This window comes from Danio aesculapii, chromosome 3, assembly GCF_903798145.1.
Source record: "Danio aesculapii chromosome 3, fDanAes4.1, whole genome shotgun sequence".
In the NCBI taxonomy this organism is placed as follows: domain Eukaryota; kingdom Metazoa; phylum Chordata; class Actinopteri; order Cypriniformes; family Danionidae; genus Danio; species Danio aesculapii.
Genome location: NC_079437.1, coordinates 15821443 through 15847171, shown reverse-complemented (window position 1 = coordinate 15847171; position 25729 = coordinate 15821443). Strand labels below are relative to the sequence as shown.

The window sequence follows — 25729 nt, the reverse complement described above, 5'->3', positions numbered from 1 at the left end:
TCATGTCCTATTACAGCAATGTTATTGTAAAGGATGATGATTATAAACCATATTAATAAAATAAAATAAAATAAAATAAAAAATTTTTAAAAATAATAAAATAAAATAAATGCATGTAACGTATGTGATAATGAAAGTATGATCACACGCACACAGTTAACACTAGGTCCATTACTAATCTGTTCAAAGAATGGTCAAAGCGATAAAGTTAAAGCTGCTTACAAAAACAAAACTTTTTTATTTAAATCTGAAGCTGTCAAAAGCAGCAGGACTGTTGGTGCACGAGCATTGCTTTATGTCTAGTCTATTTCATAGAGAAGTTGCGTTTCCAGCCACAGTTGCTTCACACAAGGAAATGGAAGAACGCAACGTACAGTCTAGTATCTGTTCTATCACTGCATTAGTAATGATAATTCACTCCTAAATTGTCAGATTACATATGTTTTAGGTATTGGGCGTGGCTAACATGCATAACCACACCCCTCCAACTGTCAGTTTTGCCAACAAAAAGAAATGGTGAAGAGGAGCTTATAAATTATAAATGGATAATAAACTGTATATAATTTGCCTTTTGTGGTTATTAGTTGTTATCTATATTATTCTTCTTTATTATTACTATTTTCTGTTTATCTTTGTATATTTCTGTTTATTCTGTTTATCTTTATATGTTGTATAATAAACTGTTCTCTTTTTTGGCAGTATTTTGGTTGATGCATGGTTTTTTGCTTTTCCCATATTACACAAAATTGTCACAATATAAATGTTACTCACTTCAGTCCCTAGTCTAACAGTAAGTGGTCATAACAGTTGCCCTTTTCCCCCATTCAAAACTATATGAGTGACATCTCTTGTGTATTCTATAGTCTTTGCCTTGAATCCCTCCCAGCAGACACAGGACGTCAACATAAAGTCAGATTGACGTTGTACCCCAACATCGTGAGGACATTGCATTTTGTTTGAAAATGAAAATTAACGTCAGAATCCAACGTCAGGTCAATGTCGATGTCCAGCATCCAACCTAAAAATCAACCAAATATGCTAATGATGTTACAGCTTGACGTTGTGTGGACGTTTCCACGATGACGTCGATCAAATGTTGGATTTTAGTAACTTTCCAACACAAAATAAAATCAAGCAAATATTAACATCATTTGACGTCGTTATTGGACGTCAAATAACTTTGTCCTAGAAGCTGGCTAGACATTGAATTTTGGTCACCTGATCTCACAACCTAAATCTAACCTAATATTAACGTCTTATGATGTTGTATGCCTGCTGGGATATGTCTGAAATGCAAGCATTTTTAAGAAGCGTGGGAACCCTGCTAAGATCACATTTGCATGCATATTGACAAATGGTCATAAATTAAAACTCTAATCTTTAGTGACAAGCCAGCACTGGCCCGATCAGATCACTGACAATCCTGTTTACTATCTCAAGCATCTCTCACATGGTCCTCTGGTCTTCCTTATTGTTAAACCCTGCTTTTAAAAAAAACTACGATTTGAAATTTATTTTAAACCAGCCAAAGTGGCTATTGGGATTAGCTGTCTAACCCTGCCACAGCTGAAATCTAGCCGTAATTTGTCGGGTTGGTGGGTGTTAATGTCAAGCCCTGGTCATAAATCAGATGACTAAGTGAATAAGAGCACCATGACTGTAGTATGTCCAGTCCTCCCTCAGGCGGGCCGCCGTTTCCAGCCAGCTGCTGACGTCTCTTCCACTGAATCAGCTCATCTTCAAGAATCACCGTCTGCTGTTTGCGGAGCAACGCCAGTGTCTTCTGGTGTTTCTCTGCCAAGCTCTGACCACAAACAAACACACACACACACACACACACACACACACACACACACAAGCTCATATATCATCACACAGACACACATGACTGCATGCACTGTACTCAAGCAAATAACTACAGCCCTCAGGTTAAATGACTTGGTGATAGAATTCAAAACAGAGTCTTTTTACTTGAAAAATATGATGCAAATCAGAACTGACAGCACTTATAAACCAATTTCTTACAGTCTCTATGAAAATTGTTTTAGACGTTATTTTCAGTACCTTCATCTTATGGATATCTATAAGCTTGTGTGCTCAAAACAGTGGCAAAATTTGTATTTAGAAAATATAAACGTCCAACCTTGCAGTTTGTCACTTCTGCCTAAAAAGACTTTTTTTTACGTCACCTCATACTTAGTATCAGTATGTAAGTCTTAATGATATCTATAAGCTAGTTATGGAGCCAGATCAGTCTCAAAAATAATACATTTACATAATAAAATTCATTCATCCACAACACAATTCACATTTACAAAATCCAACTCGTAAAATCAAAACATGATTCGTAAATACACAAATCCAATTGGTAAATTCAAAACAAGATTCATAAATGCGCAAATCCAATTCGTAAATTCACAACACGATTCGTAAATACTCAAATCTAATTGGTAAATTCAAAACAAGATTTATAAATACGCAAATCCAATTCGTAAATTCGAAGCACAATTCGTGAACACATAAATCCAATTTGTAAATTCAAAACACGATTCATAAATACACAAATTCAATTTGTAAGTTCAAAACACAAATCCAATTCATAAATTCAACACGATTCGAAAATATGCAAATTCAATTAGTAAATTCAAAACACAATTCATAAATACAGAAATCCAATTTGCAAAATTAAAACACAATTCATAAATATGCAAATCCAATTTGTATACATGATTTAGTTTGTAAATTTAAAACATGATTCATAAACATCTTAATCGAATTCGTAAATTCAAAACACGATTCATAAATACACAAATCCAATTCTTATATTTAAAACATGATTCACATTTACTGAATTTACGAATTGTTTGTTTACAAATGTATAAATGGGATTTTGTACGTGTGAATTGCGCTGTGCATGTATGAATTTTTATTTTTTTTGTAAAAGTATTATTTTTGAGATTAATCTGTGCTACAAAACAATGACAAAATTCACCTTTAGAAGATATAAAAATTAAAAGTTTGCAGTTTGTCAGTTCCACCTAAATTAATCTAAAATGTGATGTCACATTATACTTCAGTTTCTTATCAAATGTTCTGACCAACAAAATGCTCTCTAGTATCTGACATGCCCTGCCCCGATCAAGAGTCTATATATGTTTTGAGCTCAATTTCTGTCACTGGCAGAACTGTGATAATAACAAAACGCTATTAGCTGATTTTTTAAAAGGGGAAAGAGCTACTTAATTCTCTGCTCTGTCTTGGTGTTGCAGTTCAAAATATCACACATCGAAAAAAATCCACTTCACAGGATCTTTGAAGTCACAATGAAATAGAACCAGATATTTTCATCTGTAAGTGAATCAAAATCCTCTATTTACTGCACCTGTTTAGAGGTTAGCCAATCAAAACAGAGGTTATTTACATATAGATGCCTTAGGAGTGTCAAACTCAGTCCTGGATGGCTGCAGCTCTGCACAGTTTAGCTTTAACCCCATTTAAACGCACCTGATCAAACTAATTGAGACCTTCGGCTTGTTTGGAAACTGCAGGTAAGTGGTTGAAGCCAGGCTGGAACTAAACTATGCAGGGCTGTGGCCCTCAAGGAACTGAATTTGACACCCCTGCCTTAAAGGTTCTCTCAAAAATATCAAATATCAAAGCAACGTCTTTTTGGTTCAACAACAACAACAAAAAAGGAACTCACGACACTCTGGAACCACTTTAGGGTGGGTAAAGTTAATTCTTTTGAGCAACAATCCATTCCAATAGACACAAAGCCGAAGAATTATAACCTTTTTACTTAACCCTTTAAAGGGGCAACATATCCTGAGGGATACAAACATTAAAATCTATATGAAAAGTCATATTTAGAATGTTTAAACATTTATTATTTTTATTTATTATTAGTAATTGAGTCCTAATAAGATGGATAATAGCAGTAAATTAGTTTTTTGATTAACCCTACTTAGGATTATTATAAATGAATTGCAGGAAAAAAGGCTGCATTCGTCTGATCAAAAACTGATCAAAAAAATGGTAATAATTTTAAAATTGTTAATAATATGGTTATTGTAACACAAATTTGAGATATAAAATTATGTTTTACATTTGAATATATCTTAAAATCTCATTTATCCCTGTAATGCCAAGCTGAACTTTTAACATAAATGTTTTATTCTTCAATGTCACGTAATCCTTCAGAAATTAATCTAATTTCATGATTTGATGCCCCATTATCAGTTTTTATCAGGGATAAACAGAGTTCTGTCTTAAATATATATTTTTAAAACTATGCCAAATATTTTTACTGGATCCTTTGATGAATAGAAGTTTCAATAAAAAGTTTTATATAAACAAAAACAATTATGTTGTGACATTATTCACCTTAATAAATGTACTGTATTACTTTCTATTTTTTAATAGCAGTGCAATTTTACAAATGATTAAGGCATTAAGATGCTTAATTATGTGAATGCTCTGCAAACCATTCATTTTGTGCAGTTGTGTGTGTGTGTGTGTGTGTATGTACCAGTCTGTATTTCTGCAGGGTGTTAGCCTCTCGGGTTAGCCAGGCCTCAACTGTGGCTCTCTTGCTGAGCAGGCTGGGCTCTCGTAGCTGTCGGTCTGCTGGAGGCAGCGTGGCCAGACTCGATAACTGAGCTGCACACAACACACACAGACAAATTAACACACAAATATCCCCATAATCTTGCTCAGTATGTGACAGAATGAAAAGGTCGCTTCTAGCAAGCACAAGGTCTTTTTACTGTCTTTATATTTACCTACAATGACTATAATTTCTTGAAAATACCTTTACATCGCACCATGTAAAAACTTATAGCTAAGAGAGAAAAAACCCAACATATAAGCAGCGATAAGTATAATGATAATGTTAATATCCCAATATAATTTACTCTTGAAATAAAATAAAATAAAATAAATAATAAAATCAATAAATAAAATGAAAAAATAAATCAAATTAATAAAAAAATAATAATTAAATTATTAATAAAATAAAATAAAATAAAGCCATATTTTCTTTCTTTAAAACGTAAACAGTAGGTGATAGTAATTATAGTTAGCTTTAGTTTTTAGGTCTATGATACGTCATAAACAGGGCTGGACAAGGACTTTTTTGATCACCAGGCACTATGGTTTTCCAACATTTTCCATTTTACTGTCTTGACGCGTTTTTCAATCTCAATTTTAGAATTCATAATAATCTAGAAATGACTGTAAATTCTGAAAAAAAAAACTATACATCGCACCATATAAAAACTTCATAGCTGAGAGAGAAAAAACCCTACACTTAAGCAGTGATAAGTATAATGATCAGGGTTGGGCAAAAATACATTGAAATTTATTTTAAAATAACATACCAAATACCTCAATTTTACATGTATCAAAATAAGCTACAAAATACAGCAGCCACAACACGAATCAAAATAAAATAGTGTTTTGTATTTTGAAAATACTACATTTAGATGGGAGTTTTACATGGGAGTATAACATTTCTTCTCAAACCTTTTATCAATAGGCATATTGGATCAATCCCTTTACCATTAAACTGACTTAGTGAAGTTAACAATGTTTGACAGCAACAGCTTTTTTTTTTTTTAGCAAGTTTAAGCCAGCCACTGTAGGACTTATTTTTAAGGTGTTAGTCTTATTCTCTTCCCATCTATATCAGCAATTCCTCCAAAACTACTATTATATGTGCAGTTTACGAAATAAAATAAAATAAAATAAAATTTATTTAAATTAAATTAAAAAATCAAAATAAATACAATTTTTAATAAGATAAAAATAAAATAAAGTCATATTTCTTGAATTTTAAAATATAAACAGTAGCCGGTGGTAATTATAGTTAGCTTTAGTTTGTAGGTCTGTGAACCAAAAGTTTCTGAGACTTTTATTTCAGTATTATGATGCATTTCCAACTAAAATGGAATATTGAGTAGGGCGTGGGTCTTTATTTTTGCATCCCTCCTCTCATCTTTCTCTCATAGCAAACTAACAGTTGGAGGGGCATGGCTAAGCATAATTTGAGTGGAAGCAAATGGTCAGATTTTGATTAAAGATTACCAAATCAAATCTTTTTTGTTTTCTGTTGGTTAATTATTTGCTAAATAAACACTGTAAATTTGGATTTCATGCCGACTTTAATAAACTATAACATTTGCAGATTGGGGGACATGACATGATACACAAAGGTAGTTCTTTTATTATTGTAGACCTATGTAGATTAATGTATTAAATAAATAACGTAATATATTTAGTGATTGTTGCTAATACACTGCAGCATTTGTGCTGCCTATTAAAACAGTCACCTTTATAGGATATTAAATTGATATAAACATTCAAAGCTTGAAGTTTGTCACTTCTACTAAAATGAATCAATGTTTTTACTCTCGTCACCTCATACTTCAGTTTCTCATCAAATCTTGACCAATCAAATGCTCTATAGTATCTGACATATCCCTACACCTATATGAAGACACTTCTCATTTGCTTTTCATTTGATGCGTTTGAGCTCAATCACTCTCACTGGCAGAGCTGTGATTAAAAAAAAAACTGCTATTGGCTGTTTTTTTAAAAAGGGGAGGAGCTACACTATGTCCCACCCTCTCTTCATGTTTCAATTAAGATTACTGTACGTCAAACACCCACGCATATTTCAAAGCATTTCATGGAACCTTTAAATATCATTCTCAGCACCAATACTTTAGTTTAGATATTCACTGCAATACATAAATCAACTTGGCTTATAATTCACAGCATGATTCAAATTCGAAAAAACATGCAACTTTTATTCTGCAAAATGTAGGACTGAATTCAGACCTGTTTTGTTATTCAACAGCATTCTCAAGTATTATGGCAGCACATATGCTATTTTAATGAGGACTTTTTGCAGCATCATGTACTGAATGATAAAAAGGTCTGTATGCAAGCACACGACTAGTGCGCTAGTAATGCATGAATGTCCTATCGAGAGTGAATCCATCAATAGCAAAATCTTAATCAAAGAGAGTACATAAGTGAAAAAAAAGGAATATCTTGTGCATCACTTTGGATAAACGCATCACGCTATGAGTGCAGATGTAAATGTGTGCTGATGTACCATATATAGTTGAATTCAGAATTATTAGCACTCCTGAATTATTAGCGTGTATAATGTTTTCCCCAATTTCTGTTCAATGAAAAGAAGATTTCTAAGCATGACAGTTTTTATAACTCATTTCTAGTAACTGATTTATTTCATCGTTGCCATGATGACAGTACATAACATTTAAATAGATATTTGTTCATGATACTAGTATTCAGTTTAAAGTGATACTTAAAGGCTTAGTTAGGTTAGTAGGGGAAGTTATGATAATTAGGCAAGTCATTGTATAATGATGAGAACGGTTTGTTTTGTAGACAATTAAAAAAAAAAAAAAAAATATATATATATATATATATATATATATATATATATATATATATATATATATATATATATATATATATATATATATATATATATATATATATGCACACACACACACACACACACACACATACCCTGTATTCTGAGGCTCTCCTGGTATTGTATAATGAAGTACTCCTGTTGGTGCTGTAGTTTTCTGAGGTCGTTCTCTGTGTCCTGAGTCAATATTCGCAGCTCCTCGAAGGCCTGGTTTATCTGGTGGTATTTCTGTGACATGCTGTCCATCAACCCGCCCACCGGTGAACTCGACTGTAAAATCATGAAACAAAATATATTAAAATGAAGACAAATTATGATCAGATTATTTCATACAGTCCCATTGATTCATTCATTCATTTTCCTTTAGCTTAGTCCCTTATTTAACAGGGGTCACCACAGCAGAAATAACCACCAATTATTCCGGCATGGAGGAAGAGGCAAACTCCACATAGAAATGCCAACTGCCCCAGCCAACAATCAAACCAGTGAACTTTAAGTTGTGAGGGAACGGTGGTAACCACTGAGCCACTATACCACCATCCACACAGTGTAATTTCTGGCTAAAATATCTGTGATTCTCATTGAAATGAAATTAAAAAATATGTTCCATTTCAATTTTCATTAACCAAAAAAAATTTAAGAATGTAATTCAGGGTGAATGTGGATAAAGATCTAAGATATCTAATATGCAAACTAAAAATAGTAATACTGTATAGAAGAATTTAACTCTAAAATGGAATAAAGTAATAGAAAGGTATTTCTAAACCTATTCCACCTATTGTATACCTATACATCCACCTATTGTATGCTTATTTTGGATATGCGCATAAAAAATAATGATGGAAACGCCAAGATGCACATAAATTTAAAAAATACAGTAACTGAGTAGTATAAACTTTTTATACAATAAGAAAAGACATGCATAAACTACAATGGAAACACTTTTACCGAACAAATTCCAGTATGCGCGTTGAAGTCAAGTGATTTTGTTCTAAGAGATCATGTGATGATAAAAATATGTGCGAATGGAGAAGCCAGCAGGCTGAGCAGGCTACATTGTAAAACATCTGAAATGTTGTTTTGGTCATTGTAAATTCTTAACCATTTCAGTATTAGTGCTATTATATTATTAATGACCTCTAGAATCAAGGGCGTCTGTGCTCGGCGTCTCACACATTCAAACACCACCGCGTGTTCACTGTGTGTCAGGATTGTCTTCTGAGGTGCAAGTAATTTATTAGATTTTTTACATTTATTAGTAATTTATTAGATGAAGAAAAGATTGATGCAGCTTCTCCTACCACAGCAAATTCTATTTTTACTGATGATATTAGGGGCCAGATAGCAAGTGACGATTTTGTTCGCTTTGACTCGTTGGATGGAAACGCTGTTTTATTCGCACATGTTTAATGTGATAATCCAGTTTTGTGCATAAAGTTAATTCGCATTTCTGAATGGAAACATAGCTAATGGCAGTCAAGTAAATTATTATTTATTTATTAGTTGTTGTTTTTTTTACGGTATGTTCCTTTCTTTAGACGTTTTAAATATTAAATCTTTTTATTTGCCTTTAAATAAGAAACAACAACAAGAGTTAAAGCAAAAATTATTAGCCTTAAGGTGAATCTTTAATTCTTTTTTTCCAAGCGAAAAGATCTTTTTTCAACACATTTTTAAACACAATAGCTTTAATAACACATTTTTTAATAAATCATTTATTTTGTCTTAACCTATAAGTACATAATACTAGTACAAGGCTTAGCTAAGTTAATTTGGTTAACTGGGCAATATATATATATATAGGTGGGCATAGATTAATTTTTATAATCTAGATTAATCTCGGATGTAATCTTGGAATTAAACTGGCTCCTTTTAATTCTGCCGAAGGCATTCAGAATATGTCTGCTACCCAAATAATGACCAACTGAATAATTCCAACTGAAATCATACAAACCGAAATGTCATTATACACTGTAAATGCACACCAATAATGATATCTTTAACAATAGCTATATTAGCATCCACACCAATATGTGGACAGTAATGCTGTTTATACTGTAGTAAATGCACATGTTTGTCACCTTTAAAACAAGATCTCAAAAATCTGAGAGTATTCATTTATTTTGTTTGTATATATTATTTTGCTTTTAAAACGTGCAACACGGTGGCTCAGTGGTTAGCGCTGTCACTTCACAGCAAAAAGGTCGCTGGTTCGAATCCTGGCTGAGTTTAGTTGGCATTTCTGTGTGGAGCTTGCACGCTTTCTCCGTGATTGCGTGAGTTTCCCCCACAGTTCAAAGACATGCGATGTTAGTGAATTGAATAAACAAAATTGTCCGTAGTGTATGTGTGTGAATGAGAGTGTATGGATGTTTCCCAGTACTGGGCATCCGCTGTGTAAAACACATGCTGGATAAGTTGGCGGTTCATTCAGCATAAATGGACTAAGCCGAAGGAAAATGAATGAATGAATGTTTTTTTTTTTTTACTCTTTTAGTTTTATGAATCAAAGAAATTGTCCTTAATGTTATACTAAAGAAAACTAAATCAGCATACTTGCATGTCTGGATTTTATTTTTGGGTTATTATCATGTCAGCCCCATTGTGTATGAATAACCAACACGGATGAGGTTTTTCCTTTATGCCTGAGTGCATGTGTGTATGTTTAAATAAACTAAATATTATTTATATAGCACATCAATGGTATATGAACACATTTGATAGAACGTACTGTACAAATCTGTCTGAGAACATGAGTGGGCATTTCACGAGCTTCACGATTCAGTGACATCATCTTTAGGTTTTATGATTTTATGGTTTGTGAGTTTAGTTGATAAAATCAGACATTTCCTCTTTTACTCTCATAAAAAGTAGCTTCGGCTTCACAGATATCATGAATTTGAGTGTAGGCAGGAGACATGTCTGTGTTTTATCCAAAGCAATTGTGCACATTTTATTTGTGAAGACTGTAAAAGTCAGTCTCAGGTACAGTAGCCCTGTTTATTATCTATGATGCTTTCAGAAGTTGACTGCACTCACTGAACTCCAGTCTGGTGAGGCATGACTGACGCACGTACGAACAATGGCCATGATTTAAACCAGAAGGAGACCGCAGCTATTTCTTTTTATAAATGTGAGAAATAATGCAGTTCATCAATCACAGGAACGTACCGTAAAATTATGAGGGAAGCAAAATTATGAGGTCTGTGAAATGAATTACGCACTCTGGAACAATCTGGGTTTCCACATATTGTGTTGAATGTCATTTTGTGACTTTTGTCTATTATTATACATTTGAAAAATTAAATGATGTTTTTATATGGGGCCAGATCAGTCTCAAAAATAATACATTTACAAAACAAAAAGTATACATGCACAGCGCAATTCACATTTACAAAATCCAATTTGTAAATTCAAAACACAATTCATAAATACCACACGCAATTTCTGAATTCACAAGTAAAAATCATAATTTTTCCATAATTTCGCAAAATGAATTGGATTTGTGTATATTATGAATCGTGTTCCAAACTTAAGAATTAGATTTGTGTATTTTGGATCATGTTCTGAATTTCTGAATTGGATTTGTGTATTTATAAATTGTATTTTAAATTTACGAATTGGATTTGTGCTGTTACGAAGAGTGTTTTGAATTTCTGAATTGGATTTGTGTATATTATCAATCGTATTATGAACTTACGGATTGGATTTGTGTATTTTTGAATCGTGTGTTTTGAACTTACGGATTGGATTTGTGTATTTTTGAATCATGTTTTGAACTTACAGATTGGATTTGTGCATTTTTGAATCGTGATCTGAACTTACGAATTGGATTTGTGTATTTACGAATCATGTTTTGAACTTACAAACTAGATTTGTGCATTTTTGAATCATGTTCTGAACTTAGAATGAAATTTGTGTATTTATAATCATGTTTTGAATTTCTGAATTGGATTAGTGTAAATTATGAATTGCGTTTTGAATTTACGAATTGAATTTGTGTAATTATAAATCGTGTTTTTAAATTGTGTTTTTTGAATCAAGTTTTGAATTTACTAATTGGATTTGAGTATTTTTGAACCATTTTTTGAACTTACAAAGTGGATTTGTGTATTTTTTAATCGTGTTTTGAATTTACGAACTGTATTTGTGCTTTTACGAAGAGTGTTTTGAATTTCTGAATTGGATTTGTGTATATTATGAATTGTGTGTTTTGAACTTACGGATTGGATTTGTGTATTTACAAAGCATGTTTTGAACTTACAAATTACATTTGTGTATTTATGAATCATGCTTTGATCATATGAACTGGATTTGCGTTTTTACAAATCCTGTTTTGAACTTACGAATTGGATTTTTGTATTACGAATCATGTTTTAATCTTACGAATTGGATTAGCATATTTACGAATAATGTTTTAAACTTATGAATTGGATTTGTGTATTAATGAAACAGGTTTTGAACTTACAAATTACATTTGCGTATTTACGAATCGTGTTTTAAACGTATGAATTGAATTAGCATATTTACAAATCGTGTTTTAAACTTATGAATTAGATTTGTGTATTAATGAATCGTGTTTTGAACTTACAAATTACATTTGCGTATTTACGAATCGTGTTTTAAACGTATGAATTGTATTCGTGTATTTTTGAATCATGTTTTAAATTTATGAATTGGATTTGTGTATTAATGAATCGTGTTTTGAACTTACAAATTACCTTTGCGTATTTACAAATCGTGTTTTAAACTTATGAATTGGATTTGTGTATTTATAAATCGTGCTTTGAGTTCATGAATTGGATGTGTATTTACGATATATTTATGCTATTTTCAATAAAAAACAAAAAGAGAACGATCTGAGTGAACTGTGCTAATGTTAGGATAGTGAACTCTGTGTCACACACTCACATTAGTGGCCTCTCTGACGAGTCTCTGCTCCGTGTAAAGGATGTGTTTGATGCATCTCACCAGCTCCAGCGGACAGCGGTCATACGTGCTCTGAAAACACACACATATACACAACCAGAATTAAATGATAATAAGCACACACATGCACACAGTTCCATTTACTCTGTCTTGTTTTACTTGAACACACTCAAGTATATGTGCAGCAGTAATGACAGTAAACACTGAAGCTGCACTTTCCTGACCGACCTGTTCTTTATTATCATCATGCAATGAAATACAGTATGTCAACATCTGTCTCGTTATTTTTATTTTTTATTATTATTTTATATTTATATTTTATTATTATTATACATATAATCACAAATTTTACAATCACTATTTTTAGTCAATCATTTTCTAGCTAATTATTTAGCTAATATATCTCCAATATTTATATAGAACAATAATGTGCAAAATAAAGAGAGCAAATTTGATTTCACACAGACTTCAACTCCTCTTTCATGATTGGTACAGAATGAACAACAACAAAAACAAGCCCAACCTTTAGCTGTGAAGCGTAATGTCCTAATTTAATCTTGAGTAAGAATCCATCCTCTCCGACTTGATGCTCTGCTTTCTTCTGTAGTTCCTGGATCAGGCTGTCCAACAAACGCTTGGCTTTAAGCTCCTCTTGAGGGTTCTCTAAATCTATGGCGTCCCTAACAAAGGACACACGGACATGTTTAAAAACACCAGATTTTTTAAAATGATGTAAATGTGGTTAATGAGCTTGTGACTTACCAGAGTTGTCCTTCTATCCACTGGGACAGGTAGTGTCGCACCTCTATGGGGAAGTGTTGGCCGTAGAGAGACTGCATCTGGTGTAAAGCATCTCCCTGCAGCTGCTGGGCCTGAATCCACACGGCCATGATCGCTCTGAAAAACACCACAAGCATGTCATGATTTTGCCAAGTATGATGCGATGCTGGATGAACATCTATGTTGATCCTGGAACATAATTTTTGTAATCCATACCTATTCACTACCCTTAAACCCAACCATAACTGTAAATTATTCCCAAAATCAGAGGGGAAAAATAGTTGGATGACAATCATGTTACATGTAACTGTAAGCTTAAACTTAACACGATAAACGTATCTCTTAATTTTGATTGGAATACTGTTCCAGGATCAACATAAATGTTAATGCAGGAGCATGTCCTTCTTGCTGAAATCAGCTTGGTGACACTGAAACATGTTAAATTCAATTCATCTTTATTTCTATAGCACTTTTACTATGTAGATTGTGTCAAAGCAGCTTAAAATAGAAGCTCTAGTAAATTGAAACTGCTTCAGACCTGTTTTCAAAGTTAAAGTTCAGAAATTTCTTAAGGGGATAGAAATTAAGAGGGGTAGTTAAATGAATAGTTAGTTAAACGGATAGTTTAGTATTAAAATTAAAGTATTCACTCACTATTTACTCAGCTTCAAGTGTTTGCAAACCTTTAGGAGTTTCTTTATTCTGTTAAACAAAAATACTTCTATAGTAAGAGAAACAAATACTATGGATGTCAATGGTTACAGCATTCTTCAAAATATCTGCTTTTGTGTTCAACAGAGGAAAATTTCTCAGAGGTTTGAAACAAAAGTGAGAAATTGATTACAAAAATAAAATATTTGGGTGAACTGTCTATTTAGGGTTTAAAGGTCTGTTGTATATTTTTATGCAATTATGTTAGTGACAATTAAGCAACCACTAACAGACCATTTCCCATTTGCTTTTAATGTAATGTTAAGACTTTGTTATATATTTTAAAGGTGTACATACTGTATGCTGTACTGCATTGACTTAAGTTAAATTGTTCTCTGATATCTACATAATATGTTTATGGCATTGGTTCAAAAAATCTCCAGAAATGGTTTATAAGCTCATTTATTACTCCATAAAATACCCCTAGAATTAGAAGGTCCTTGATTGACCATATATGGCTGATGTCGTGAATATTAATGAGCTCAACTGCTCTTACACACACACACACACACACACACACACGCACGCACACACACACACACACACACACACACACACAGTATGGCATACACTAAACAAGGACAATTATAAACCCAATCAGAGTAACATTAACCAATTTTGCTCACCAGATCTGTTGTGGATAAAGGCTAAATCATAATTAAACTTGACAAAAGAGAGTGATAGATGTATCGCATTGTATTTTGACGCTAACAGATGACTGTTAAGCTGAGTGATTTGACATGATTCAGCAGTCTACACGTGTTTGTTGAAACATACGCATCTAATTTCACAATAAACACGATACGTTACCAAAAGATATAACTAAAAATACCGTATGCCTCTTCAGAGTGAAGATGAATAAATGTATAATCTGTAAATCTTGCATTTTGCGTACTGAAGCCAGTTTGAACATGCCTCGTGCTGTCGTTGCCTGGTAAGGCGCAGTAAACAAATTGTCGCTCGCGTTTCCAAAATAAAAGTCTCACATAGGCATGGGCCGGTTTAAGATTCAGATCGTGTGAAAACCTTGGATAAAAATATCACGGTTTCACAGTATTGTAATTACTGCTCTTTTTGAATGTCTGGGTAACAAACTAAAACTAGTTTCCCCTTAGAACACAATATATTTTATTTTAGGAAACATTTAAAATATTTTGGCGGAGTAAACATGTCAGGCTAAATAATTATGAATCATTGACTTCTGCTGTTTTCATTTGTTTCAAAAACACAAATTTCTTTACAATTTAAAACGGCATATTTGGATATCTTTTCTGATGGAGATACTGTTGTCCAAAAAAGAAAAAAAAATTACATATACCTTAGGAACGGTATAGCACAATATTTTGGTGGTTTTAAAACCTTGACTTTTCCAAACTGCGGTATACCTTCAAAACGGTTATCATCCCATGCCTACCCACATACATAGTAAGTGAAATATACGCTTAAAAATAACTAAGAAACAAAATCATCATTGTTGTCTTACTAGAAAACATTGTTGCATGTCAAACACAGCATGAGGCATGCATATTAATAATCTCAGTTTTTTTTATGATCTCAGAAATTGATGACATGGCTGCTTAGGTCTGGATGAACGACCCAAATTAGACGTACATGCAAATGAGAAGGGCACAGCCCACGAGTCTCGTCACAGTTTGTTTTGTCTTCTGAATGGCCTGTTGTACACTAAGGTTTTACACTCGTTGAATAGACCCTTTTGACAATGACGTCACTTCCCCCATCAACAACCCAGTGTATTTTTAGTTCCGGTTTACCTTTGAATGAATGGGAGACTTCTATGGAAAATTTACAAATAAAAATATTAACATTGCTTGATCTGATTTAAGACTATTATTGGTATTGGGCATGTGTCCAAATGTTTTCTTTCAATACTGAACTGCTTTCTGATTTTAAAAATGAATATTTTAAGCTATTAAGAATAGGAATAAACTATTGTTTATCAAGGAAAGCATATGTTTGAAACTTTTTCACTTATTAATTTAGTTCATTTCCCCAATAATGGATTTATTTTTACTTTAATGCTGCTCTGAATATAAATTTATATTATCTGTTATTTGTAAAGGTTCCAGCATGAGTAAAAGTCTTTGTTAAATCTTCTTATATGACCTCACCTTGTATGTCTATAAATGCAACCAGTTTCATCATTTATTATTTACTGATCTATTAATGTTTTGTTCAGTTTCTCCATTTGAATGAATAAATGGTGTCCTACTGCCTTCTTTTGGGTGGATTTAATTTGATATCTATACTACCTTTTATTTAATAATGTTAAAAATAAATTTATAATCTATAAGTACTGAATTAAAATGCAGTGTTGGTGTTATTATTGCAACTGTAGATTTTTATAATGATTTCATTTGATTATTAAGTGACATACAACATTGTTATTCTATTTCATTTAATTTGAATATTAAATAGTCATAAATGTTTTATGTTCATAAATAAAATACCTAAACAGAAATAAAATGTCAGAGAACTGAGAATGTGAATAATATAAATGTTCATGAATCAGCTGTCGACGGTCAACAACCACAGAAAAACACTCAGTTTTATTTATTACTTATTCTTCAGTACACAAAAAAAAAAAAAAATTGACAAAAAAAATGTTCAGTACCCGTGTAAACATCTGAAATCTTTATTTGACAAATACTGACAAGTCCATATCAACTTCATCCACAGTAAAGACAGCAACACAAAGCAATAGACTGTTTAAAGTCCCATTTTCTTGGTTCAAGCAGAAATCTGGATGATCTGTAAGTTTTTTTTAGATGTCAGATGTCTCACTTTGAATGCAGACTACAGAAAACAGTTGTAGTCACAGTCAAACCGTATCTATAGTAAATATACAGCTGACTGGGTGAGTTCTCTATGGGGAGTTCTCCATAGGGGTAAGTAACGATACACTGCATGGAGTGAAACCGGATACCGCGTGACGTCATGTGAAAAGGGTCTATTTGAGGAAACAGTGATGTCTGAAGCTCACGGTATGCCCATTTCCATACACTGATCTTTTATTATCCTACTATGCCTTGGTATTCCCAGATTTCATTATAGGGCCCCCTTAAACCTATTTTTTTTTACTCTGCCATTTCTTCAGGCTTTACATTTTCAGAAAAAAATGTTAAGAAATATGTCTTGGTTTTATCAGAATAATTTTATGGAGCATTTCCCACCTGAAATATTTCATGAATTGATAGTAAATAAAGAAGAAAGTATTAATTACTTTTATATTACATTTAAAGGGGTCCTATTATGCCCTTTTTTAAAAGATGTAAAATAAGCCTCTAATGTGCTTAGTGTGTGTTTGTAAAGTTTCAGCTCAAACTATCACAAAAATAATGTTTTAAACCTCTTTGAAATTGCCTCTTTTAGTCTTTGATCCTAAATGTGCCATTTTGAATAAAAAAATACATATTTTTACAAAAAATAAAAACTGTAAAAAAGGTCAATATTATGAGCCTCCTTAAGATATTTTTGATTGACCACACAACAAACCATTAAACTTTTACATAAAAATACATTGAAAATAATCATAAAAAAAATAATTAATTTCATTAAAATGTTGTCTTCAATTAGGCCTGTCACGACATCTATTTTTTGTTGTATGGTATATTGCACCAAAATATATTGCGATAAACAATATTATTGCCATTTTCATACCATTTTTTGCCGATCATTATATTATGCCAGAATGACAATATAATTTTATTGAATTCAACTTTTTTTGTTTAGAGCTTTTTACAATAATTATTGTTTCAAAGCAGCTTTACAAAAGAAGCAGATTATTGCATTACAATCAAATTGAGTTAAAGTTACAATAAAATATAAAGTATTATCAAAGACTATAGAATACGCAAGACATATCATTCGTATATTATGAATGGGAAAAAAGTGTAACTGTCAATATGGCGAATGAAGCCTCGCCTTCTAAAACAGGAGCCAATCAGCGATCGCTATACAGTGAATAAAGCCCGCCTTCTAGTACATAAGCCAATCATTGATTACTATGGAATAACATTTCTCCAGGGGAGGGGGGAGGACCAGACATGAGTTTACTGATTTTGTGTCATACGAAGATTTTGAAATGATACTAAAACAGTTGTTTAATTTTATTGGTTATTTGTAATATGAAATGTAATCGTAAACTTGGCTTGTAGTTTTGGAGAATTTGATGTTTCCCCATTCAAACAGAATGCCAGAGCATACTGCCCAAAGGGCGTTTTAAAGATGGCCGCCGAGTGAAATGACTTGCCTTAAAGGGACTTTGGTATTATTTAAATATAGTTAACCTCCAGTTTTATAGCACTTAGGTGATGTCTACTGTATATGTACATGCATCATAATGCAGGTATACTCTTCCAGAGATTACATAATATATATTTTTAAAGAATATTTCTTTTAATTATAGTTATTTTAACAATTGAATAATTAAGCACTGCAATCAGAATGTGAAAAAGGTATATCCTAAACAAATAAATAATAATAAATGTTAACAAGAAAAGTGCAAGATAAAAAGTAACACAGGTTACGATATCTGCATCCAGATCTATTTTCAGTTGTCAGACTATACTGACACCTCCAACAGAGATAGAGATGTTGCACAATCAGCTAAAATGTTGCTTTAATTGTTTTTTATGTATGGCCAATATGTATTGCATCACCAAAAATGATCAAGGTCATGTCTATGCGTTGTGCGATAAGTCCATATATATTGATTACTGTGTATGGAACAAAATCAATGCCAAAAGTATTGAATTAAAAAGCTTGTTGAATAGCACAAACTGAAAAAAATAATACACCGTATTAACAAGTTCTTGCATTTTAATGACTTGAATTGCAGGGTTTGTATTTTTAGGTCCTGAAATTTAACATAGCTGTTTATTTAAGCTGTGAATAGTTCAACTAAAAATATTTCAAACATGTTTTCGTACTTATAAATTCAATAATTCATTTTCAATTTCCAGGATTCACTTACAAAATATTAAATACCCTTTAAAAATACGATGTATAATATTCAAAAGGTAATTTTCAGTTCATTTTATTTCAGTTCAAATATTCGCTTCCATAAATTCAGTGGCTCAAATTCGACTGTTAAAATTCAACATTACATCCGGGAACTGCAGGAAAAGCAATAGATTGCAGATCGCCAGCTGCTTTTCCACCTGCAGGTGGAGATGGAATAATTTAAGATTTTTTACCCAGTAAATAGACGAGAAAAAAGCTAATAAAGGCACAAAAGTAGCATTTAATATTAATATCAGTGTCTTGGACATTATAAGTAATAAAATGAGTATGAGTAAAATAAGTAAATGATCTTTTGGTCATTTATATTTGCCCTTATGTAACAGAAGCCAGTTGGTGATCGTGTAAACCTCACTCCTCGGATTCAGCGACAGACGTTCTTCTGCAGTGCCATTCACAGACTCTTAAATGGGCAGGTGCTCATTTACGCTACGTGGTAGGGATGTGATGGTCGCGGAAATTAGCTAAGTGGGGGTGGTGACGGTCGCGTGATTCTCGCTAAGTGTGTGTGTGTTAATAGCTATGATTAATATAATAATGGAAACACTCTTGTGTTATCATGCTTGGCCAAATGTCACGACTTTCACTTTTCACGTTCATAACTATGCACAGGCCCAGATATCATCTGAAACTTCAGAGGTGTTCCATCAAATATTGGCAGCCATCCAGCATCTCTCATCCAGTATTTTACGTGCAGTGCTGGCTCTGACCGGCCACCAGAGCTCGCGGCCACTCGTTTGCATTTGCCGTGTACAAGCCGCACAGGTAAAAAAAAAAAAAAAGCCAAATATTTCATTCATTCATCAATTCATTCATTCTCCTTCGGCTTAGTCTATATTTTAGAGGTCGCCAATCATTTTAAATAATAAAGTAAAAAAAATATATATATTTTTTTTTCGTTCATAATATAAAAATAAAGGCGTGCAGTAAGCCTAGGCTACTATATAACAATAAAAACAATTAATCTGGACAAACTAAAGGCACCATGGCAGAACCCCAAAAATTTGAAAAATGAAAGGCAGGCAGTGTTAAAAAGAAATACTAATTTAGAACCATGGATGACTTATTCAAGCGCAGTAGCCTAAATAAATGTTATAAAATAATAAGAATAATAACAATAATAATAACAACAACAATAATAATTTAAATAATGAAACTATAGCCTACCCCAAACCTGAAAAAAGCTGCGTTTAAACAGCACAAACACTTCTAATAACCCCTTAATGCTTATGCCATATATTAGACGGTTCTGTATTAATAACTGAAGACGCTCCTTTAATGCATTTGCTCGCTATGATAAATTATTTTAAATTACACGTCCCATCCATACCCAACCTTAAATCCTACCTGAACACTGTCTTTATCTAACACTATCTGTCCAACAGTTGCAAGTAAACTGTTTTGTGTGACATTCTCATAAAATCTCTCTGGTTTTGACTTTTGTATGATTATTTTATTTCCTTTCTCTTACGTTTATATTCTTTAGCAGCCAGTCAATATTATACTTTACGTCTGTGGAGGAATGAGTTAATAAAGATAGAGAATGTAACATCATATTCATCAAAAGACGGTTTATGTGCCTTAGAGATGCGCGGTTGGCAGTTTCAGCCGCGGATAAACCGCGGATCGGGCGGATGACGTGACGAAAAATAATATTTTAATTAAATTCGGGCGGGTGGCGGGCGGTTGTACCAATCAAATAAAAAAAAATATGTATAAATTGTTAAATATGATCTGACCATACCTACATCCAAAAAATCGAGCACACTTTGAAATAGTCAAATTTTCATCAAGTAGTAATATGTCTAGTCGAGTCTATGAGCAACAAGTGCTCATTCAGTGCAGCAGGGCGCGTTGTAGAGGCCAGGCGCTCTCGTCTGAATCCTGACACTGTAGATGCTATTTTATTCCTGCATAGTGCCAAGAAAATTCAAACTAGACCTAAGGTCAGGCATATTAAACCAATTAGCCTATGTTATCTAGACTACACATAGCCCATGTTTAATATAAACTTTTGAGTTCGGTCAGCTGATAATTTTACGTTCATATTGGTTTAGCCTGTTCTATTCTAGACATGTTGAGTATTAGTAATTTGGCCTCGCTTTTACGTTCTGAGGCTTAAGGTTATTTTGCCAGAATTTCTTTGTCGCAAGCGTAGTATTTCATTATGCTTCAAGTTTGTGGGGATGATCGTAAGTTCATGGGTTATTGGAGCATAGACTTGTCATACAGGCAATTTAGCCTGGTCAGACTTCATGTTCGCTCAAAGAGGGATGCTATATATATATATATATATATATATATATATATATATATATATATATATATATATATATATATATATATATATATATATATATATATATATATATATATATTTTATATATATATATATATATATATATATATATATATATATATATATTTTTTTTTATATATATATATATATATATATATATATATATATATATATATATATATATATATATATATATATATATATATATATTTGTTAATTGAATTTCTAATTGTGGGGGTGACTGAGCAAGGCTTAACTACGATATGACGTTTTTATTTATTTATTTATTTTTTTTTCAAATGTTTGCCAAAGCATGCGACTATAGCCTATGCCTACATTAAGATATTTATTTTAATATTTTTTTACTGCCTGTTGTTTCTTTTGGCATATAAAATAGGCATTGTCTGATAGAGATATCAATAGAGGTTCATGTCGCAGAATTGGTGTTGTTTCCGATTTCTACAAGCTCAATAACTTCCACAGCAAAAAAATAAATAAAAAATTGTCGAAAAACTGTGCCCATTAATTAGATGTGCAAGACAAGCAGATAAGTTTTTGGGGTTGCTATGGACAACTACAAATGTAAACATTAATGTTTATTGTGTTTATTTATGTTTAATAATTATTAGGCTATAATGTAAATGACTTATTATTCTATCTATTTTCTAAAAAATAAAGTGAAATAGGCATTTAGTAGTAGGCTAAATAGCAGTATGTTGAAATGATGTGTCAAAATGCGTTTTCTATTAGGCTACTATAAAAAAAAATGTACAGTACAGTGCGTTTAATTTAGACTATTTATTTTTGTCCCTGTGCGCCGATCGGAGACGGAGTTCACTGCTGATATTCGTGTTGGATATTCTGAGAGCTTTATAGGGTGCTTCTCATTTCTTATTTGTGCATCCTCGTTTCCTTTCCTTGCTTTCTTTCCTCGTGTCTTAGCTCCACAACTCCGGGATGCGAGGGAAGGACGCAAGGAAAAGACTCGAGGACCAAAGACACGTCCTCGTATCGTTTAGCGTCACTTCAAAGCGTCGTCAATTAATGCTGGATTTGGCTTGCACGTTTGGATTAACTACATGTCTACATTAAAGTCATTCTCTATTCTCTAATAATCAATAAAAAAACATTCATTTGATAATAAAAATGAATAAGCCATTAAAATAAAGAGCCCAATCAGCAGATGGCGGGCGGGTGCGGTTTTAAAAATTGGTCAGAAATATTGGTGCGGATGGATGGCGGACGGATGATGAGTTTTGTGATGCGGTTGCGGATGAAATAAAAGCCCATCCGCGCATCTCTAATGTGCATGTAACGCCACTGGTCCGAGCAGGGCGCAAGCTGGCGATACCGGTATGGGAGACAAATGCTGTGAGGAGATTAAAGATAGTATATATATGCACATTAATAAAACAGCATTTTTTAATGAAACTGTGTAACAATAATTAATATTTTTACAGTACTGTGATGGTTGGGTTTAGGGTTGGGGTGGGAGTAGTTAAAAAATACAATTTATTGGGAAATTTAACAGATAACATAAATAATACTTTGTACAACTGTTTTTACGGTACTGTGATGGTTGGGTTTAGGGTTGGGGTGGAGGTAGACGTTAATAAAATACAATAAATGGGAAATTTTATAAATAATAGAAATAATTGTCATTAACTTCCGGCTGCAAACGTATCCGATCTAGCAACAACCGGCTAAATATTGCAGAACAACATCTGTCGCTGAATCCGAGGAGTGAGGTTTACGCGATCACCAACTGGCTTCTGTTACATAAGGGCAAATATAAATGACCAAAAAATCATTTACTTATTTTACTCATACTCATTTTATTACTTATAATGTCCAAGACACTGATATTAATATTAAATGCTACTTTTGTGCCTTTATTAGCTTTTTTCTCGTCTATTTACTGGGTAAAATGATGTCTGTTTTGCTCTATGGCAGGGCTTTTCAATTAGTTTGTCATGAGGGCCAGTTCATGAAAAGTATCCCAAATGAGGGGCTGAAGAGATATGACTTGCAATAACAGTGATGACATAATAGCATATAAGAGCCCACAAGCCCATATATGAGCTCCTTAAGACACCCACATTGTCTTTTTCTACATTAAAATGTTAATATATTGTTTTTTGAAACTACATAACATCACTGCATTGTACACTGTGGCTTTTTTTTTTTTACAAACACATTTAAATGTTGTATTTCAAAGCACAACAAAAGCAGTGCATTGCTTAAGTAGGCTTCTTCTACATTTAAACACATTTATGATATGTTTTGAACTGCATAACAATTATGGATGCAACAATTATAGATTTTGGTTGTACGATTATAGTCTGAAGGATAATTATGGTTTCACGGTTATCACGTCTAATGTAAATTTAAGCTTTATATTTGGTAAGTATTGAAATGGACGGTTGTTATCATCTGCTTTCATACATACATAATAATTTTAATAATTTGTAATAATTTGTCTAACATCTTTTGCTTACATTGCCCTCCCTCGCAGTGACGTCACTCGCTCCATTTGAGTGCATTGTGTCTGACATGGCATCGCTGAGTGATGTAATCTCAGCTTGCATCATAAAGGCTGCATCTTCATACTATTGCGTTGAGAAACCTTCAAGCTTAAGTCTCCAAATGTTTCTGGCTGCTCACGCCACTCGCTTAATGTCAGGTGACTCACGCTCTGCACAGCCTTCTTCAACTGTAGCTCGTGCTGTATTGAACAGACGCACGTCACTTCATAACTATAGCGGCTGTTTTTCGACTGAACTAAATTTATTTTTGATGTCTTGGTCACACTATTTGGAGGGCCGGAACAAACTGCCTCGCGGGCCGCCAATTGAATAGCTCTGCTCTTTGGTTCCGCTATGTGGAGAGCGTCACATCACCTTCCCGCGTTTGTAGCAAATTACGTGACATCACCTTGAGCTTGGCCGGACGCACCCGGCCTGAACCAATCGAGGAAAATAAATATATTTATGCTTTTTTGTAGTCAAACACAAAATCTTGAACAACGCTTGAACAAAATTTAAGACCTCATAAAAACGTGATTAGGACTTTTTAATATCTTTTAAGGGCCTTAATTTTCTCATAATTGATTTATCAACTTTTAATACTTTTTAAGACCCCGCGAACACCCTGTAAAAATAGAAACTATAAAAAAAAACAACTCAGATCTCAGATCCATTTTCATAATAAGACTGTGGCAGGAATTAAGTTCCACCTGACATATTCATGCCCATAATCTCTGTTGTGTCTCCAACATAAGTACGAGTTCATCAAGTTGAAGCCTAGGCAGTGAGCACCTGATATGACGACACTAATCACTGTGCACTTTGAGGGGAAACCTCATGCATAATAAAGATGATTTTTTTTAGCTCTGCCAAATATTGTGTCCAATCATTTCACTCCTCGTGGCTTTCTGAGAAACAGGGTGTCCATATTTAATGGATTAGTTGTTTCAGCAAAGCCACAAAGAAGAAAACAAGAGGAAGGAAACAAAAGTGTTGAAATGAAATTTGTGCCCAACTCGATACATTAAGACACTTGTAGTCACAAATAATATATTTGCTGTGATTAAAGTACACAATATAGTACCAGATATTTTTCAAGACACTAGTATTCGGCTTAAAGTGACATTTAAAGGCTTAATTAGGTTAATCAAGTGAGTTAGGGTAATTAGGCAAGTCATTGTATAACGATGGTTTGTTCTGTAAACAATCAAAAAACTTGCTTAAGGGTGCTAATATTATTGATCTTAAAATGGGTTTAAAAATTTTTAAACTGCTTTTATTCTATCTGAAATAAAACAAATAACACTTTCTCTAGAAGAAAAAAATATTATAGGAAATACAGTGAAAAATTTCTTGCTCTGTTAAACATCATTTGGAAAGATTTTAAAAAGAAAATTTACAGTAGGGCCAATAATTTTGACCAACTGTATGAAGCCTAAAAGCCAGTATCTGTCTAGCACTAGTGTTTTGCGTGTCTGCAGAAATTTGGCTGTGTGCCATTATAGTATCCTCAACACGCCAACATGCTTTTCTCTCAACTACAAGCGCTGCATTAACATCAAACTGAATGCACATAAACTCAGTCAACACTACATGACTGTCGGCAGGGTCATCTGATCAGCCCACTGACAGATTTTATGACTGTACGCCACAGGCTGAAAGAAACCAGCAAATAGCCTCAGTGATGAAAAAGCAAAGGCATAACGCATTAAGGAGGACATGTCCATCCATCCACCTGTCCATCTAATGTTGTTAATAAAATGTTGTTGTGTTTATTTATGGTTAGATAAATGGTTATGGTTAGGTTGTTCTTTACATTTGTTATTTAATTTTAAATAGTAAATTGTTTTTGAAAGTGCACTAGTTAGTTTAGTAGGTATAGTTCCCACAATTTAAACTCTTGTGTGATATAAATGCATTTATACAGCAGTTCTGTCTGGTTTTCGAATCTGATTGGCTGATAACCGTGAAATAATC

At 33.0% G+C, this 25729-nt stretch overlaps 1 protein-coding gene across 2 annotated transcripts in view; it reads right to left on the bottom strand.

Moving 5' to 3' along the window:
• The window catches only part of stat5a (signal transducer and activator of transcription 5a), a 225205-nt gene that overhangs the window by 59653 nt on the left and 139823 nt on the right, over nucleotides 1-25729 (bottom strand). For both annotated transcript variants that reach the window (XM_056453251.1, XM_056453252.1), the window contains 6 exons: nucleotides 13160-13294; nucleotides 12921-13077; nucleotides 12380-12469; nucleotides 7564-7738; nucleotides 4529-4659; nucleotides 1653-1804 (listed from right to left, as the gene is read on the bottom strand). In XM_056453251.1, coding sequence (XP_056309226.1) covers nucleotides 1653-1804; nucleotides 4529-4659; nucleotides 7564-7738; nucleotides 12380-12469; nucleotides 12921-13077; nucleotides 13160-13287 — 833 coding nt within the window. In that variant the 5' untranslated portion in view covers nucleotides 13288-13294. The remainder of the gene's footprint in view (nucleotides 1-1652; nucleotides 1805-4528; nucleotides 4660-7563; nucleotides 7739-12379; nucleotides 12470-12920; nucleotides 13078-13159; nucleotides 13295-25729) is intronic.